This window comes from Canis lupus, unplaced genomic scaffold (assembly GCF_011100685.1).
Source record: "Canis lupus familiaris isolate Mischka breed German Shepherd unplaced genomic scaffold, alternate assembly UU_Cfam_GSD_1.0 chrUn_S729H892, whole genome shotgun sequence".
Taxonomy (NCBI): Eukaryota; Metazoa; Chordata; class Mammalia; order Carnivora; family Canidae; genus Canis; species Canis lupus.
The window spans coordinates 1,308-20,042 of record NW_023331679.1 but is presented as its reverse complement, the minus strand read 5'-3'; the positions used below and the strand labels follow the sequence as shown (position 1 = coordinate 20,042).

The 18,735-nt window shown below is 44.8% G+C and overlaps 1 protein-coding gene across 1 annotated transcript; it reads right to left on the bottom strand.

Moving 5' to 3' along the window:
* Nucleotides 1–14,515: 14,515 nt before the first annotated feature.
* On the bottom strand, nt 14,516–18,428 carry LOC119879391 (ral guanine nucleotide dissociation stimulator-like). Its single transcript, XM_038589686.1, has 7 exons — nt 18,289–18,428; nt 17,791–17,901; nt 16,997–17,190; nt 16,342–16,401; nt 15,257–15,449; nt 14,951–15,023; nt 14,516–14,853 (listed from the first exon to the last, which is right to left on the bottom strand). The coding sequence occupies exons 1-7, from the start codon at nt 18,424–18,426 to the stop codon at nt 14,516–14,518; spliced, it is 1,107 nt and encodes a 368-aa protein (XP_038445614.1). The 5' UTR covers nt 18,427–18,428.
* Between the last annotated feature and the right edge of the window lie 307 nt (nt 18,429–18,735).

The window sequence follows — 18,735 nt, the reverse complement described above, 5'->3', positions numbered from 1 at the left end:
TGGAAGCTCTCTTAAATCCTGGAAGAACCAGAATAATGAGTAGGGAAAGCTTTGCTTTCACAAACCAGTTGCTATCATTTTATTGTGTATTAAAAGTTAATCGATTTTAGATTAGTTTTTTTTTCAGTTGTTTCTACTCCTTCCCCTTCTCCTTCTTCTTTTTTTCCTGACAAATAAAGAAGCTCAACCAGGATCTTGAATATCTTTCCTCCAAAAGAAATGTTCTGGGCCTAGTTTGCCACTTTTCTTTCTTTTTTCTTTTTTCTTTCTTTTCTCTTTCTTTTCTTTTTCTTTCTTTTTTCTCTTTTTTTCTTTTCTTTTTTCTTTTTCTTTTTTTTTTTCTTTCTCTTTCTTTTCTTTCTTTTTTCTTTTTTCTTTTTCTTTTCTTTTCTTCTTTTCTCTTTTCTTTTCTTTTCTTTTCTTTCTTTTCTTTTCTTTTTTTCCTTCCTTCCTTCCTTCCTTCCTTCCTTTCTTCCTACCTTCCCTCCTTCCTTTTTTTTGCCACTCCTAAATATAAAGAGGAGCTGAGGGTTAGTGGAGGGGAGGTGGGTGGGGAGACGGTTTGAATAGGTGGTGGTTATTAAGGAAGGCACTGGTGATGAGCACCAGGTGTATGTGATTGTTGAATCACTAAATTCTACAGCTGAAACTAGTATTACACTATATCTTAACTAACCGGAATTTAAATAAAAACTTGAAAAAAAAAAGAAAGAAATGTTCTGGTTCTTATGTTTTTTAGAATCAGAATGTTTCTTCAGATTTTTTTAGGACCATATAAAACACTGTTTATAATATTTACTTTGTAACATTTAGGAAAGCAGAAGGCTATTTTTTCCTACAATTCTAAAGCATATAGGTAATGATTTTTTTTTAAGATTTTTAAAATTTATCTGAGAGAGAGAGATGAGGAAGAGAGACAGAGACAGAGAGAAAGTGGCAGAGAGTACAGGCTAGGTGGGAGTGAGGGGAGAAGCAGACTCCCCGCTGAGCAGGGAGCCTGCTACTGCAGAGGTGGGCGGGGGGTGGTGGTGGTGGTGTCTCTGCCCAGGGAAGATCCCACGAGGATTCCAGGGTCCTGAGATGATGACCTGAGGTAAATGCAGACACATAACTGACTAAGCCATCCAGGCGCCCCTACAAGTAATATATATAAATATAAATATAAATATAAATATAAATATAAATATACTTATATATAGTAACTGACAGAGATTTCCATGATTTCAGAAACAGAGGAGTAGAAAATGTCCTTTTGCTCTAGGACAAAAAAAAAGAAAAAAAGAAAGACACTTTCCATGAATTATGCTTTGTCAACTCACTTCATTCTGAGTACATACAGGAAAACACTACTCCATTAAGTACGTCTCAGATGCTCAATGATCTTGAAAGACAGATTTGAAAGAGGCAGAGAAGCAAACCAGAAGGCAAAAGGCCAAATATATGTTTTATATCAACAAAGAAGTATTTAATAAGCTCTACTCTATCAGATATTGAATTCCTCTATTTATTTGTCCATCTATCACTGTCTACCATATGTTTATATTGATGAACATCTTTGCACACAAACATTGTGCCAGTTTATATTTTGGAAGTAGAAAGGTGAAGGACTAGTGTCACCCCAGGAAAGGAAATAGCCATTGAGTACCTATTCCAGATCTGCACTATATTATAGGTTTTACATGGGATATTTGTGGCGATCTTCCTCAGAGGACATTTATTAAGATGATATTTGTATACAATGTTTCAGAAAATAAAACAACTACACAGTTAACTCATGAAAGTGTTTATAGTTAGTTACAGCAAACCAATGTCTATCTGACTCTAAAATATCCTCATTTATTGCAGATCATTTTTGATATATAGTAATCACATAGCATAATAACATAGCCGTTAATATTTTTTTAATTTTAGGCGTTGAACACTGAACTCATGAATGATCTTGCAAAAATTCCTCTCTAGTAATTAGTAATTATTAAAAAGTAGTTCTAACAAGTAACATTTATGGTGTGCTTCCTGTGGTCCAGGCAGTGTTCTTATGGTTTTATATACATTGGCTTATTGAGTCTGAACAAACTCCCTATGAAATAAATCACTGCTGCTACACTGCAACTTAGGCAGTGTGCTGTTCTCAGAGCAGAATTCCTGGATATTTCTGTCCTACTAGGGCTTACATCAGAGGCCTGCTATACCAGAGCCCTGGCATCCCCCAGCATGTGATGGTTGTGTAGGAGGAGATGGTGCTGCAGCTAGCTGCCCTCGTTCACCCCTTTCCAGCCATGTAGTAGCTGGTATCCCAAACCTTTGTGTTAGTAGGTGAGTAGGGATTGGAAGTAGAGGAAGAAATCTCCTTAAAGCAAAGGACCAGACCATATGTGAAGATGGGACCAGTACACTGGGCTGAAGACATATTACTGGGTCCAGTCCATTGGTAAAAGAAATTATACTTATTATAAATAAAAATTTTTAAAAGTCATGTGGCATGAGCACACATATTACATTTATATATAATCGCATGTGTATGTTAAATCATTCACTTCACTTGGAGAAAAAAAATTCACTAAGAAATAGGATTATTGGTATATGTTACTGAGAGAGAGAATTAGCCACAGGGAAGAAAGGCCTGAAGAAAATATCCAGATAGAACTACAGAAACATAGAAAGGAGGAAATTCCTTCTTCCAGGAAAGAAGATCTCATGAATATACAAACAGACTATATGAAGCATAGTAAAATGGTCTAAGGTTCAAAAAAAAGAAAAGAACAGGGCAGAAGCCATATTCAAAGAGTTAACGGTGAGAGTTTTCCAGGACTTACAAAATACAGTATTCCTCAAGTTCAAAAAGTAAGAAGGCAAATAAGAAGCAAAATAAATACTCCACTCCCCATAAAGTTACATCTGTTGAAAAACAAGGGCAAAGAGAAAGACAATATAACAAGTGAGACTTGTTAGAGGAAGCAAATAGTAAGACAGTACATTGAACCAACATATCAGTAATTATACACATAAAATGGAGCAAAATCCTCAATTACAAGACAAAGACAATTACAATTCAATCATTCTGAATATTAAGTGACAGTCATTAGCCTTTTCTAAGAAAGGCACTTAGATACAAAGCTATGGAATGGCCCGAATGTAAAAGAATGGACCAAGTTGCCCCACAATTTTGTTTGCCTTAAGCATGTTAAAATATTCCACAATTGCGCATCTGAAACTCTGAAATCCAAAATTCTTAGTGTACCAAAAATTTAGATCATGGTTTCAGCTCAAATATTTGTCACACTTTTGGCAGAAAATCTGACCTTAACTGACCTAAAGTCACCTTTCTTTACATTCCTTCTTATGCTTCCTACGATGAAGGTTCCTATTGTATAAGACGTATTAATGAATGTGTTTACAAAGTTCTGTGTCCCCCCCTAAAGGAAACATTTCATAATATAGACATTGTGAGAAGTTACATTTCATTTGCAAGTAGTTCTTCTATCTCCCCTCTCTTAAGATAGTATACTTTCCTGCTCCCTTGATGTAGGGCCTGACCGTGTTACTCGCTCAGCCATTCGGACGTGAGCAGGTAAGATACATCCCATCTCTAACCACAAACTTCAATCTGAACACAAATTTGCATGGATCATTTTTCTCCTTCCCTTGCACTTCCATTGTAAGCAAGGAGAACAGTATGGGTTAGATAGAACCCATTCTTTTGGCCTAGATCCTCGAATTAAGAAAAAACAGGCAGAATAACCCCCCCGTTAACCCCTAGCTACCAACAATTTTCATGTACAATGAATAAGAAATAAATATTGTTGATAAGCTGTTCTTTGCTTTGCCATGACCATGCTTTGTCTTGCCGTGCAAAAACAGACTAATAGTAATATATCACGTTGTGTTTTTAAAATCCATCCTAAATAAAAATAAAAATCCATCCTCTTCTCAGTACTAAAACACACTAGCCTCAATGGCTTGGGGTAGGCAGTGAGTTTATTCATACGAGTCAATGCGGTCTTGATCCAACTAGCTCAGCAGCTTAGTGGAACACTGGAGAAGGTCCTTGGCTATATCCACCCAGGTTTGGTGTGTACACAGAGAGTAGGGTGACAAAATGGTGAAAGGTGTTTTTCAATATACAGAAGGAGACTTTTTTTTTTTTTTTCATTTCCAGAAAATTTCTTTTGCCTGTCTTCTCCCTTCGGATTTTCCAGCTCTCTCTCCCAGTCCCCCAAGACAAAGAAACTACCTACCGGGATTTGAAATAATCAGACATCTTGATTTTGCTGGCAGGAAGGATCATTGTTAAAAGACAGAAACTCGGGATCCCTGGGTGGCCGCAGCTGTTTGGCACTGCCTTTGGCCCCAGGGTGCGATCCTGGGGACCCGGGATCCCAGTCCCAGGTCGGGCTCCCGGTGCATGGAGCCTGCTTCTCCCTCTGCCTGTGTCTCTGCCTCTCTCTCTCTCTCTCTCTGTGTGTGTGTGTGTGTGTGTGTGTGTGTGTGTGTGTGTGACGGTCATAAATAAATAAATATGACAGAAACTCATTGATGTAGTTTCTCTCTCTCCTCTTTGGTTACATTTCAAGTAAATTGTCTGATTTTTTTTTCATTTTTTAAATCAATTGATTAATTAATTAATTATCTAATATATTTGAGAGAGAGAGAGAGAGGAAGAGCACTAGCAGAAGAAGGGGCAGAGAGAGAGGAAGAAGCGGACTCCCCGCTGAGCAGGGAGCCACATATGGGGCTCCATCCCAAGACCCCAGATCATGACTTGAGCAAAAGGCAGTCCCTTCATCAGCTGAGCCGCCCAAGTGCCCCTGGTGTGTGATTCTTAGAACATACTCAAATCTGTGTCTCTCATTGTCTCTTCTTAATCATGCTTTGAAAACAATGGTTATTGTACCAGATTCCTGAACAGAGCAGAAGGTGATAAGATGCTAGCATGTATATTTGGAGGAAGAAGGACGTCTCGTTTATGTCTTATGTATTAAATTGATGTCCTTACTTAGTTTTAAACATCACAATTTCTGGTAGGGTTAACACATTGTAATAATAAAGTATTAATTATTTTCCCATTGTAGAACCCTGTTGGTCAGGGATCGCTGTTCTAATTCCTCCCTTTTTTGATAACTTATTTTATCATCAGGATCATTGATAAATACAGCATAAGACTTAATTATTGTAAAATATTCAGACAATACATCTGTGCTTCTCTGTATCTGTCTCCTAAAATCTGAAATCTCCTTTCCTAAAAAATATGTTCATCAACATAGTGCCTTATAACAGAAAGCATTTTATGTGGTATTTAAGAGCGAATGCATTGGAGTCAGACAGGTCAGACAGGAATATGCAATTTCACTAGAAATTGAATTCTGAAGCTTCTGTTTATTGTGTGTGAACTTAGTGATTCTTTTAGCCCCAATAACTTCACTTGTTGATAAAATTGGAACAGCAGTATATATCTTATTGAGTTGCTGGGACAATTTTATAATATAATGATTTGGAACAATTAACTATATATCTGGCATTTCACAAGTATTTAATTAATCTTTATCATTATTGTTATGAAAGTATCTTTAAAAATAGATGTGCTATGAGCACCTGGGTATCTCAGTGGTTGAACATCTGCCTTTGATTCAGGTTGTGATCCTGGGGTCCTGGGATCAAGTCCCTCACTGGGCTCCCCTCAGGGAGCCTGCTTGTCCCTCTGCCTGTGTCTCTGCCTCTCTCTCTCTGTGTCTCTCATGAATAAATAAAATCTTAAAAAATAAAATAAACAATAAAAATACATATTCTATGATGTTCTTCCTCTGCATTTTATTTCAGTTCAGGAATCTGCATTTTTAAAAAAATCTCACAGCAATACAGAATTTTGAAACCTCGTTTACTTTTTTTTTTAATTTTTATTTATTTATGATAGTCACACAGAGAGAGAGAGATCTCCCAGCACCGGGAGCCCGACGTGGGATTCGATCCCAGGTCTCCAGGATCGCGCCCCAGGCCAAAGCAGGCGGTAAACTGCTGCCACCCAGGGATCCCACCTCGTTTACTTTTTAACATCGATATATTAGAGCTTGTTTGGAGTTGCTATTTTTTTTTGTTGTTGTTGGTTTGGGGTTTGTTTGTTTAGATATTTCTTAGTTTATCCTCTGTTGTTTTCTTTTATTTATCATCCACTTTACCTCTCTGTTAATGACTGATATTCCTCATCATCTTGGCTTTTCTTATTTAGCATCAGGGTTTGTTTTCCCTCACCTTTTTACATAATTCCACATAAATTCCATTATATTTTTTCTCAAATATTATCTTTATTAGTTTTGAGGTTTTACTACATGTAGGGAAAAGTCTACTACTTTATTATGACTGGAGGGCAAATTACATTGTATCATGCTAGTAGTGTTTTAATTAAATTGTACATAGCAGGGGTAAGGACCACATAGACTACTCAGAGGACTCTCCAGGCACCCACAGAGATCCCTTCATGGCAAATGATTTTATACTTAGTATAGAGGAATATCATTTTGAAGACTACACCTGGTTAGTGCTATTTTTTCCAAGCATCTGTTTTTACTACCTATGCCATTAAACTTCATTTATGCTGACTAAAAAGGTAATGCTTAGAATTTTGTAGAAATAAATAACATCTTAATTTACTTATTTGTTTAAAGACTTATTTATTTGAGAGACGAGAGAGAGAGAGAGAATACATGTATGAGTTCAGGAGGGGTGGACAGAGGGAAAGAATCTTCAAGGAGATTCCCTGCTCACCTGGGAGCTCAATCCAGGCTCCATCTCAAGACCCATGAGATCATGACCTGAGCCAAAACCAGGAATCATACACTTAACTGACTTAACCCATTTCTTAAAATGAAATGCTATTTTCTTTCATTATAAAATGTTGCCCTTATTACAGTCAGAGGGAGTGGGAAATACAACTCATTCTAGTCTATGGTATCCTACAATAAACATTTCTAGAAATCAAGCAGAGTGAATTTTGTGTTCTGTGACTATGGCTCTGAAAGGTTCTTCTCCATCTGTGATTTTTCTCATTTTTACAAGGAATGTTTGCTTCTTTGAAAGAAAAGACAACTGGATGATGATTGATGTTCCAGGTAGTCCATGCTTTGCTCACAGATTTTTGACTGGGTATCAACAAGTGGCTCAGTCAACTTAACTACACTGGAAGATGGGGAATATGCAAGAGCACATGGGTATTTGATACTAGCGAGTATCTCAGCCAAAAAAATTTTTATCAGATTTTTCAAGGTTTCATTCTATCCTTTGGCTTGGGATTTTTTTAAAGATTTTACGTATTAGAGAGGGAGAGAGCTAGTGAGCAAGAGCCAGCACAAGCTGGGGGAAAGGCCAGAAGGAGAGGGGAGAAGCAGACGCCTCACTGAGCAGGGTGCCCATGCAGGGGTCCCTCCCAGGATGACCCTGAGATCATGACCTGAGCTGAAGGCAGATGCTTAACTGACTGAGCCACCCTGGTGGCCCCGATTTGGCTTGGAAAGTTTTAAGGTGGGAGCCCAACTGTATCATTTGCTTTTTCTGAATCTATTAGGATGTTCATATTTTTATTTTTTCTGTTTGTATAATAAATTAAATCCATTGATTTTATAATAGTAATTCTTTGTTCCTTTCATTCCGTGGTCATATCATTATTTAAATATATTGCTGGATTCAGTTTGCTAATGTTTTAACATTTTTTCCCTCTTTGCTAATAAAATACGTTAGTCTGTAATTTTATGTCCATATTATGTTTTGTCAGATTTTAATATTAAAATTATGTTGGCTCACTGTAGCAATATAGTGAGCCTCTTTTTTTTTGTCTTTTTCTTCTCCAGGAAAGCTTACATACAATTGGTGAAATATTCTCTTTAAATATGAATAATTAATAAGACAAGCCATATGTGAATAGAATTTTAGTTTAAAATTCAATTTTAAAAACTATACAGGCAAAGTTTTCATTTTTTTACTATTTTTACTTAAGATTGGTTTTCAAACAACTTCTATAATTTAATATAAGTTTATTATTATAAAAGTTGCTCTAAAATACTCTGAGTTTTGAAATGTCTACAGAACTTAAAGTGAATTTCCAATTTTATTCTTGATATTAGCATGTTTCCTTTCATTTATTCTTAATTAATCCTGCTGTGTTTTTGATGTTTTGTGTGTGTGCGTGTGCGTGTGTTTAAGCAATTTTTAAAAATATTTATTTTGTAATGTACCCCTAGTCCAAAGTAACTATGTTTTAAAAATTGAGGGCCAAAAAACTTACAAGAATCTATTCAGTTCAACCTAAAACAATGATACCTGGAAAATACTCCATACTAATAAGTCTGACCTAAGAGGTTAAGATTCTAAGGCATTCCTAAATCATGGTGCTCTGAAAAATATATGCATTTCTGCTGGTATTGTGTGATATTTTTGTTTGTTTCCAATTTTAACCCTTTAAATGAATAATTTATTCCTTTGCAGATTTCCTTATTGTATGTTTCTTTCTATATACTTAGTTATTGTCTCTGTCATCATAAGTAGCTTTCTTTCTTTAGGCTTACTTATGCACTTTTACCTGTTCTTTTTTCTTTTTCTTTTTATTATTAGCCCTTAATTTCTTTCTTTCTTTTTTAATAAAATAATTTTTATTGGAGTTCAATTTACCAACATACAGAATAACACCCAGTGCTCATCCCGTCAAGTGTCCCCCTCAGTGCCCGTCACCCACTCACCCCCACCCTCCTCCCCTTCCACCACCCCCAGTTCGTTTCCCAGAATTAGGAGTCTTATGTTTCTGTCTCCCTTTCTGATATTTCCCACACATTTCTTCTCCCTTCCCTTATATTCCCTTTCACTATTATTTATTTTCCCCAAATGAATGAGAACATACACTGTTTGTCCTTCTCTGATTGACTTACTTCACTCAGCATCATACCCTCCAGTTCCATCCACGTTGAAGCAAATGGTGGTATTTGTCGTTTCTAATGGCTGAGGAATATTCCATTGTATACAGAGACCACAGCTTCTTTATCCACTCATCTTTCAATGGACACTGAGCTCCTTCCACAGTTTGGCTATTGTGGACATTGCTGCTAGAAACATTGGGGTGCAGGTGTCCGGCGTTTCCCTGCATCTGTATCTTTGGGGTAAATCCCCAGCAGTGCAATTGCTGGGTCTTAGGGCAGTTCTATTTTTAACTATTTGAGGAACCTCCACAGTTTTCCAGAGTGGCTGCACCAGGTCACGTTCCCACCAACAGTGCAGGAGGGTTCCCCTTTCTCCACATCCTCTCCAAATTTGTGGTTTTCCTGTCTTGTTAATTTCCCCCATTCTCACTGGTGTGAGGTGGTATCTCATGGTGGTTTTGATTTGTATTTCCCTGATGGCAAGTGATGCAGAGCATTTTCTCATGTGTGTGTTGGCCATGTCTATGTCTTCCGCTGTGAGATTTCTGTTTAAGTCTGTTGCCCATTTCATGATTGGATTGTTTGTTTCTTTGCTGTTGAGTTTAAGAAGTTCTTTATAGATCTTGGAAACTAGCCCTTTATCTGATACGTCTTTTGCAAATATCTTCTCCCATTCTGTAGGTTGTCTTTTAGTTTTGTTGACTGTTTCTTTGCTATGCAAAAGCTTCTTATCTTGATGAAGTCCCAATAGTTCATTTTTGCTTCTCTTTCCCTTGCCTTCATGGATGTATCTTGCAAGAAGTTGCCATGGCCAAGTTCAAAAAGGGTGTTGCTGTGTTCTCCTCTAGGATTTTGATGGAATCTTGTCTCACATTTAGATCTTTCATCCATTTTGAGTTTATCTTTGTGTCTGGTGGAAGAGAGTGGTCTAGTTTCTTTCTTCTGCATGTGGATGTCCAATTTTCCCAGCACCATTTACTGAAGAGACTGTCTTTTTTCCAGTGGATAGTCTTCCCTCCTTTGTCGAATATTAGTTGACCTTAAAGTCGAGGGCCCACTTCTGGATTCTCTATTCTGTTCCATTGATCTATGTGTCTTTTTTTGTGCCAGGACCACACTGTCTTGATGACCACAGCTTTGTAGTACAACCTGAAATCTGGCATTGTGATGCCCCCAGCTATGGTTTTCTTTTTCAATAAATCCCTGGGTATTCGAAGTCTTTTCTGATTCCACACTAATCTTAAGATAATTTGTTCCAACTCTCTGAAGAAAGTCCATGTTATTTTAATAAGGATTGCATTGAATGTGTAAATTGCCCTGGGTAGCATTGACATTTTCACTATATTAATTCTTCCAATCCATGGGCATGGAATATATTTCCATCTCTTGTGTCTTCCTCAATTTCTTTCAGAAGTGTTTCTGTGGTTTTTTCAGGTATAGATCCTTTACCCCTTTGGTTAGGTTGATTCCTAGATATCTTATGCTTTGGGTGCAATTGTAAATGGGATTGACTCCTTAATTCTCTTTCTTCAGACTTATTGTTAGTGTATACAAATGCCACTGACTTTGGGCATTGATTTTGTATCCTGCCACATGCCAAATTGCTGTACGAGTTCTAGCAATCTTGGGGTGGAGGCTTTTGGGTTTTCTATGTACAGTATCATGTCATCTGGGAAGAGGGAGAGTTTGACTTCTTCTTTGCCAATTTGAATGCCTTTTATTTATTTTGGTTGCCTGATTGCTGAAGCTAGGACTTCTAGTACTATATTGAATAGCAATGGTGAGAGTGGACAACCCTGTCTCATTCCTGATCTTAGGGGAAAGGCTCCCAGTGTTTCCCATTGAGAATGACATTTGTTTGGGTTTTTCGTAGACGACTTTTAAGATGCTGAGGAATGGTCCCTCTATCCCTACACTCTGAAGAGTTTTGATCGGGAATGGATGCTATATTTTGTCAAATGCTTTCTCTGCATCTATTGAAAGGATCATACGGTTCTTGTTTTTTCTCTGATGATCTGATCAATCACACTGATTGCTTTACGAGTGTTGAACCAGCCTTGCATCCCGGGGATAAATCCCACTTGATCATGGTGAATAATCTTCTTAATGTATTGTTGGATCCTATTGGCTGGTATCTCGTTGAGAATGTTTGATCTGGTGTTCCTCAGGGATATTGGTCTCTAATTCTCCTTTTTGGTGGGGTCTTTGTCTGGTTTTGGAATTAAGGTGATGCTGGCCTCATAGAGGAAGTTTGGAGTACTCCATCTCTTTCTGTCTTTTAAACAGCTGTAGTAGAATAGGTACAGTCTCTTCTTTAAGTGTTTGATAGAATTCCCCAGGGAAGCCATCTGGACCTGGACTTTTTGTGTCTGGGAGGTTTATGATGACTGCTTCAATTTCCTCCCTGGTTTATCGGCCTGTTCAGGTTTTCTATTCTTCCTGTTCCAGTTTTGGTAGTTTGTGGTTCTCCAGAAATCGTCCATTTCTTCTAGATTGCCCTAATTTATTGGCGTTATAGCTGCTAATAATAAGTTTTAAAATTGTTTGCATTTCCTTGGTGTTGTGTGATCTCTCCTTCTCATCATGATTTTATTAATTGAGTCTTTTCTGTCTTCTTTTTTAATACGGCTGGCTAATGGGTTATCTATCTTATTAATTCTTTCAAAGAACCATCTCCTGGTTTTGTTGATCTGTTCCACAGTTCTTCTGGTCTCCATTTCATTGAGTTCTGCTCGAATCTTTATTAACTCTCTTCTTCTGCGGGGTTGTAGGATCTATTTGCTGTTCTGTCTCCAGCTCCTTTAAGTGCAAGGTTAGCTTTCGTATTTGGGTTCTCTCCAGTTTTTCAATGGATGCTTGTATTGCGATGTATTTCCCCCTCAGGACTGCTTTTGCTGCATCCCAAAGATTCTCATTAGTTTCCATGAATCTTTTAAATTCTTCTCTGATTTCCTGGTTGACCCTTTCATCTTTTAGCAGGATGGTCCTTAACCTCCACGTTTGAAATTCTTCCAAACTTCTTCTTGTGATATAGTTCTAGTTTCAAAGCATTATGGTCTGAAACTATGCAGGGGACAATCCCAATCTTTTAGTATCCGTTAAGACCTGATGTGTGACCCAGTATGTGGTCTATTCTGGAGAAAGCTCCATGTGCACTTGAGAAGAACGTGTATTCAGCTGCATTTGGATGTAAAGTTCTGTAACTATCTGTGAAATCCATCTGGTCCAGTGAAGCATTTAAAGCTCTTGTTTCTTTGGAGATGTTGTGCTTAGAAGACCTGTCAATTGTAGAAAGTGCTATATTCCAGTCACCAAGTATAAGTGTTTTATTATTTAAGTATGTCTTAACTTTGGTTATTAATTGACTGATATACTTGGCGGCTTCCACATTCGGGGCATAAATATTCATGATTGTTAGGTCCTCTTGTTGGATAGATCCTTTTAGTATGATATAGTGTCCCTCTTCATCTCTCACTACAGTCTTTGGGACACACTTTAATTTCTCTGATATAAGGATGGCTACCCCTGCTTTCTTTTGAGGACCATTTGAATGGTCCATGGTTCTCCAACCTTTTATTTTCAGGCTGTAGGTGTCCTTTTGTCCAAAATGAGTCTCTTGAAGACAGCAAATAGATGGGTCTTGCTTTTTTATCCAGTCTGAAACCCTGCACCTTCTGATGGGGTCATTAAGCCCATTCACGTTCAGAGTTACTATTGAAAGATAGGATTTAGTGTCATCATGATACCTATTCAGTCCCTGTTTTTGTGGATAGTTCCCTTGGACCTCCTCTTTCTTTACAGGGTCCCCCTTAATATTTCTGGCAGAGCCAGCTTGGTGGTCACATATTCTTTCAGTTTCTGCCTATCTTGGAAGCTCTTTATCTCTCCTGCTATTCTGAATGAGAGCCTTGCTGGATAAAGTATTCTTGGCTGCAGGTTCTTTTCATTTAGGACCCTGACTATATCCTGCTGACGCTTTCTCGCCTGCCAGGTCTCTGTGGAGAGGTCTGCTGTTGTCCTAATGCTTCTCCCCATAAAAGTTAGTGATTTCTTATCTCTTGCTGCTTTAAGGATCTTCTCTTTATGTTTGGAATTTGCAAAGCTTCACTATTAAATGTCGAGGTGTTGACGATTTTTATTGATTTTAGGGGGGGGATCTCTCTATCTCCTGGATCTGAATGCCTATTACCCTCCCCCAGTTAGGGAAGTTCTCAGCTATGATTTGTTCAAATACAGTTTCTGGACCTCTGTCCCTTGCGGCGCCCTCAGGAACCCCAATTAAACGTAGATTTTTCCTTCTGAGGCTGTGATTTATTTCCCTTAACCTATCCTCATGGTCTTTTAATTGTCTTTCTATTTTTTTACTCAGTTTCCATACTTGCCATCAACTTGTCTTCTATGTCACTCACTCGTTCTTCTACCTCGTTAACCCTTGTCGTTAGGACCTCCAGTTTTGATTGCATCTCATTTAATTGATTTTTAATTTTGGCCTGATTATCTAAATTCTGCAGTCATGAAGTCTCTTGAATCTTTATGCTTTTTTCTAGAGCCACCAGTAGTTGTATAATAGTGCTTCTGAATTGGCTTTCTGACATTGAATTGTATTCGAAATTTTGTAACTCTGTGGGAGAGAGGACTGTTTCTGATTTTTAGTATTGAGGTGAGTTTTTCCTTCTAGTCAGTTTGCTCAGTGCAGAGTGGCCAACAACATGTTGTACTGGAAAAAAGGAGAAAAAGGGGAAAAAAAAAGAAGAATAAAAAAGAATAAAAAGGGGGTGGGAAACAACAGAAACAAACAGAAAAGAAAAAACAAGGGGAGTATCCTCTGATTCCATATACTGTAAATCCCTTGACTTCCCCTGGAACTTTCCAGGCTGCTTGGTCAATAACTTGCTTTTCCTCTGACCTTCGAGCTGGTCTTCTGGGGGAGGGGCCTGCTGTGCTGATTCTCAGGTGTGTGCACCTGGGGGAGCTGCCCAGCCCTCTACCAGGTCTACAATTCAGTGGGATTCTTTATCCTGTGAGGCCCCTGCTCAGGCCCAGGTACAGGGTGACACCAGGAGGGACAACCACAGTAGCGGCGGCCAGCTGTCCAGCTCTGGAGTCAGCTCCCACAGTAACTACTGCAGCTCCCAATGTGCAGGGGTCTGGGTGCTCCGGGGTAGGGGCACGATCTGCACAGCTCGGGGCCACCCGGCGGCAGGAGAGACCTGGCTGTCCTTTGTCCTCCCGGCCTCTGCCTGTGCTGGGGGAGCCCCAGATCCTCGGCTGTGTCTCCCAGTGCCCTGGGCTCTGGGGCCTCTGACACTGTGAATGGACCTAAAGTACCACGATGTGTAATTTAAAAGCATCAGAGTCAATTTTGTGTGAAGTTAACTTATCCTTTATTGCAATAAAACTCTATAAGCTATTATACAGGTTAAAGAAAAACTCAAAAATAGAAACAGTGAAATAACAGGGGAGGGCAAGCCTCTGTTGGGCTGTAGCCATCACGAGCCCCGCGGTGGGAGCTGGGGCGGGCCCCGAGGTGGTCAGGGGGCTGCTAACGGATCGAAGCAGGTTGTTCCAGAGGCAGGTTGCAGGTCTGGCCCTCTGGGGACCCCGATTGCAGGCACCAGGGCCTACTCTTCCGGGGTGGCCATGGGAGCAGGTGGCTCCTCCTCATCGGGGCAGGGAACCATAGGTTCGACCAGCACGTGCACCACCTTCACCTCAGGAGCCAGCATCTCTGCCTTGACCAAGTCCTCATCTCCAGCAGCCACTATCCCTTCAGACCCGGAACCTTCCCCAGGCTCCACAGTTGGAGCTGGGGCGGGCTCCTCGGGTGGTTCAACAGGTTGCTCCATCCCCGAGGCCAGTTGCTCCATCGAGTTAGGAGGTGGCTGGGGCACATCCACGACCTCGAGAGCAGGGGGTGGTGCCTGCTCCTCTTCCAGGGCTCCCAGGGGTGCAGGGGCTCCTGCAGGGCAGCAGTGACCACTATCTGCAGGGGCTTTGCCTCCCCAGCAGGCGGCTCATCGCAGGCCAAGCCCTCAGCCCCAGCAGCTAGGCCCCACGGGGCAGCAGGCCCCACGGTCGGAGCTGGGGTGCACTCCAGAGTGGGTTCAGGGTGTTTTCCTCGGGCCAAAGCTGTAGATCCAAGAAGACAAAGTATCACCACCAGGACAGACTGTCCACGTCCCTCCCAAATCAAGGCCACTCTTCCCGCCACTCGACGTGTGTGAGGGCAAGAGCCCTGGGAGGTGTCCCCAGGCTGCAGCCCGTGGGGTGGGGTGTGAGCCCACCCCTGCTCCTGGTCCAGCAGCAAGGAGGCTGATCGCGGCCCCCCCATCCCCAGCTCGGCCACCCCCAGTCCTCCTCACCCCAGCCTCTCGCTCTGCTGCATGGAGGCGTCTGAATTGCCTCAGGTGACGCAGGGCCCGGAGATGCGCATCTGTGCCTGGCATGTGCTGTCTTAACAATTCCAGGAGTTTTATAAGGGAGGGAAATTCTGGGAACTGATGAAAGTCGTCCCCATAATAATTCAGCCATATTTCCATCATGAAGGACATGGCCCTGGGGAGGGACAGGCGGGAACAGGCATCAGAAGACAGGGCTCTGTCACATGCAGGTGTCCCGGGGAAGCCCTGCAGGACCCGGCCTTCCGCGCAGGGTGTCGGAGACCAGTCCTGCTCCTCGTCCCCCTGCCACCTGGTGGTCCTGCCTGCCACAGGCCTGCTCCCCGAGGAGGGGCTGGGATGCAACCTCTGTGTGGGGAGCCCAGGCCCAGCGGGGTGACCATCAGCGTCTCTCCTGGGGAAGCAGGGCTCCCTCCTCAGCCTGGTCCCTGCCCACCTGCCCCTTAAGTCCACCGGCAGGCATCAGGGGACGGGGGGCGTCTGGCCTGTCATTGCCCTCACTGCACACACTGTTGCTCTGGGAAGCTCCAAGGCAGGAGGGCTCGGGCTCTGTGTCCTGCCAGGCCTTGCCAGGAGCCGCCCGGGACCGCCACCTTCCTTCCTGTGTCTCTGTGCTGCCTCCCTCCCGAGGGGCCCCCGGGGGTGTCCTTCCACTGACTCTAATCTCCCTTCTCCCACGGGGGGGGGCCGCCTGGTCCGGGAGCCCTCACCGGCCCTCCTGAGCACCTGCTGTTCCCCCGGGTCCAGGTGCCACCAGACTGGGGAGTACGATGCTCCCCACCCCCTCTGCTCTGGGCTCCAGGTGTGGGGCAGAGAGAGGGTTGGGGGGGCATGGAGAAGGTCTCCCTGAGGGGTCTCAGTGCCTCCCACCAAGCCCACACCCCATCCACCGCTCTCCTTTGCTCTTTTCCAGAAGGGGCATTAGACCTTTTCCCTGTCACGGGAATTGCAGATGTGTGGGGTGAGGGGGCAGGCCCCCACCGCCCCACAGCCCCTTCGCTGCCCTCCAGGAGAGGGAAGGCCCTCCTGCAGGAGCCGGAGTCACTCACAGTTTCCAGCACTGCAGGACCACATCGTTGTTACCCCACGCATCTGCGATGCACCCATACCTAGAGGAGAGCAGGGACATCCCATGAATCGTCCTGTGGACGCGACCTCTCATCATAGGGGCTTCACCCTCTGACCCCGACTAGGCCTTGCCCCGGGGGCAGTCAGCTTTGTGCCCCGGGGGCAGTCAGCTTGTGCGTGGGGCCACGGGCAGCTCCCGGATAAGTGCCCGCACCTGCTGGGGCCTCCTGAAGGCTTGAGCATGAAAGGGCTCTGGCCAGGCCCTTGGCCCATATCTTAGTGGGCTTGGGGGGTCCCGGGGTTCCCCTGTCTGGCTGCCCCAGGACACAGACCCCCGATGGACTCTCAAACCTCCCTTTCAATGGGGAAACAGGCCGCTCAGGACCCTGGTGATGGGGGGGAGGGAGGAGGCACAGGCCTGGTCACGGGGAGGAGGACGGCTGCTGAGCACAGGCACAGCCCCTCTGGCCGACCCGCCACAGGCCAGGCCCCGGGGCTGCCCTCCAGGACCCCGCTAGGCCCTGGGGGACCCTGCTCCAGGCGGGGGAGCAGCCCGAGGCCGGGAAGCTCACACCATCCCCAGCCTCCCCAGCAGCAGGTGGCCCAGCCTTGGGCTGCGGAGGGGCAGGTGCTCACTCGGTGAACAGCAGGTCCAGCACCTCGTCCGTGGTGGCGAATGTACGATAATCCTCTAAAAAGCTGAAGATGTAGATGACGTCCCTGCGCTGCAAGGCGAGCAGCAGTTGTCGGACTTTGTACTCCAGCAGCTCCGTCCGGGTGAGCTTGGTCAGGACGATCTGATGCCCCTTCCCGGCCGCGGCCCCTGCACCCTGAGGTGGGACAGAGGGGACGTGCAGCCTGCAGGGAGCCGCCAGAGACCTGGGATCCCGCCCCGGCAGGCCCTGCGCTGGGGCCCCGTGGGCTTGAGGAGCTGGGGCTCCCTCTCCCGCTCAAGCTCCCTGCCTGTCTCTTACACAAACAGGACCAACTATGCAATAAAGAAACAATCTCAGAGGATAAATGTTCAAAATATTTGGATCATTACAAGGACCTCCAGAGACACAGAGAGAGGACCGAGAGAGGCAGCACACAGACAGAGGGAGAAGCAGCCCGTGCAGGGAGCCCAGGCGGGGCTCGATCCCGGGCCTCGGAGATCAGGCCTGGGGGAAGGCAGGCGCTAACCCCCGGGGGACCAGGCCTCCCCTGAGGGCTCTATTCTGATGTTCCCACACATCTGTGCGCAGGGACTCTGCATCTGGCCCAGGCAGGGGCAGGGCCATGGGGGCAGGTGTGGGGAGGGGGGGATCCAGACTCATGTGGGAGCAGGAGTGTGGGGGGCCACAGGGGGGTAGCAGGCTGGCTTCTGGGACCCGGGGTCCTTCCTGCCGCATCGGGGCCCGGGTGTCGGGGGGCCCAGCCCCTGCACTCACCCTGAGCCCGCGCTGGCCTCCATTAGCTGCGCAGGGCACCTCCCTGCTCCTGGAGGCGGTGGGGCAGACGACCCCTTCCTCCCGCTCGCGCCCCACGACCCGGGTGGAGCTCTGTGGAGACAGTGCCCGGCAGCCAGGCAGGAGGCCTCAGCGCCCGGTCTGGCCCCCTCGGCTGGGCCGCACCCCCAGCTGCCTCCACCCAGACACCCCACAGTGCAGGCGGCACCCACCGCCCCTGGGAACAGCAAAGGGATGCGGCTGCAGGGCCTCGGGGTGACTCTGGGGCGGGTAGAGGACCTCAGGAACCCTGTTTCCCCCCTGCCCACCTTGACATCAGGGTGACCCTGAAGGGATCCCCGGGGAATGTGCCGCCCTGCAGCGTCCCCCAGCCTGGATGGGACCTGCCCACACATCCCTGGTTCCCTGAACCTGAGGAGGAGGGGATGAGGCTCCCAGGATGGTGGCACAGGGGGCCTGGCCTGGCCTGCGCTGTGTTACCTGACGGCGCCTCCTGATCACCGCCCTGACACCTTGGTACCTATGCTGGAGCCACTGCCTACAGCATAGGAACAAGCCGCACCCCTGGGGTTCCTGGGAGCCAGAGCCCCCAGACGTGGGCCGGCAGCAAGAGAACATCTCAGTAGCAGATGTCTCCAGCCAAGTGAGCCTGAGCTGGGGCTGCACTGGATGCGGGTGCCTGGTTACGGGGGTTCCGAGTTCTGTTGGGCTCTGTGACACGGCAGTGACCTCACTTCCTGGGACCCCCTCCCTGACCCACTCCTGGAGGAAGCTGCAGGGGCAGCGCTCGTGCTGCCGAGCCCCCCTCCCTGCAGGCGATGGCCTGTGCACACAGTGACACAACCACACCCCTGTCCACAGGCCCCAGGGAAGGACTGTGTGCACCCAGGGCCCCAGCTTGGACACACACTGGGTTCAGACACGACT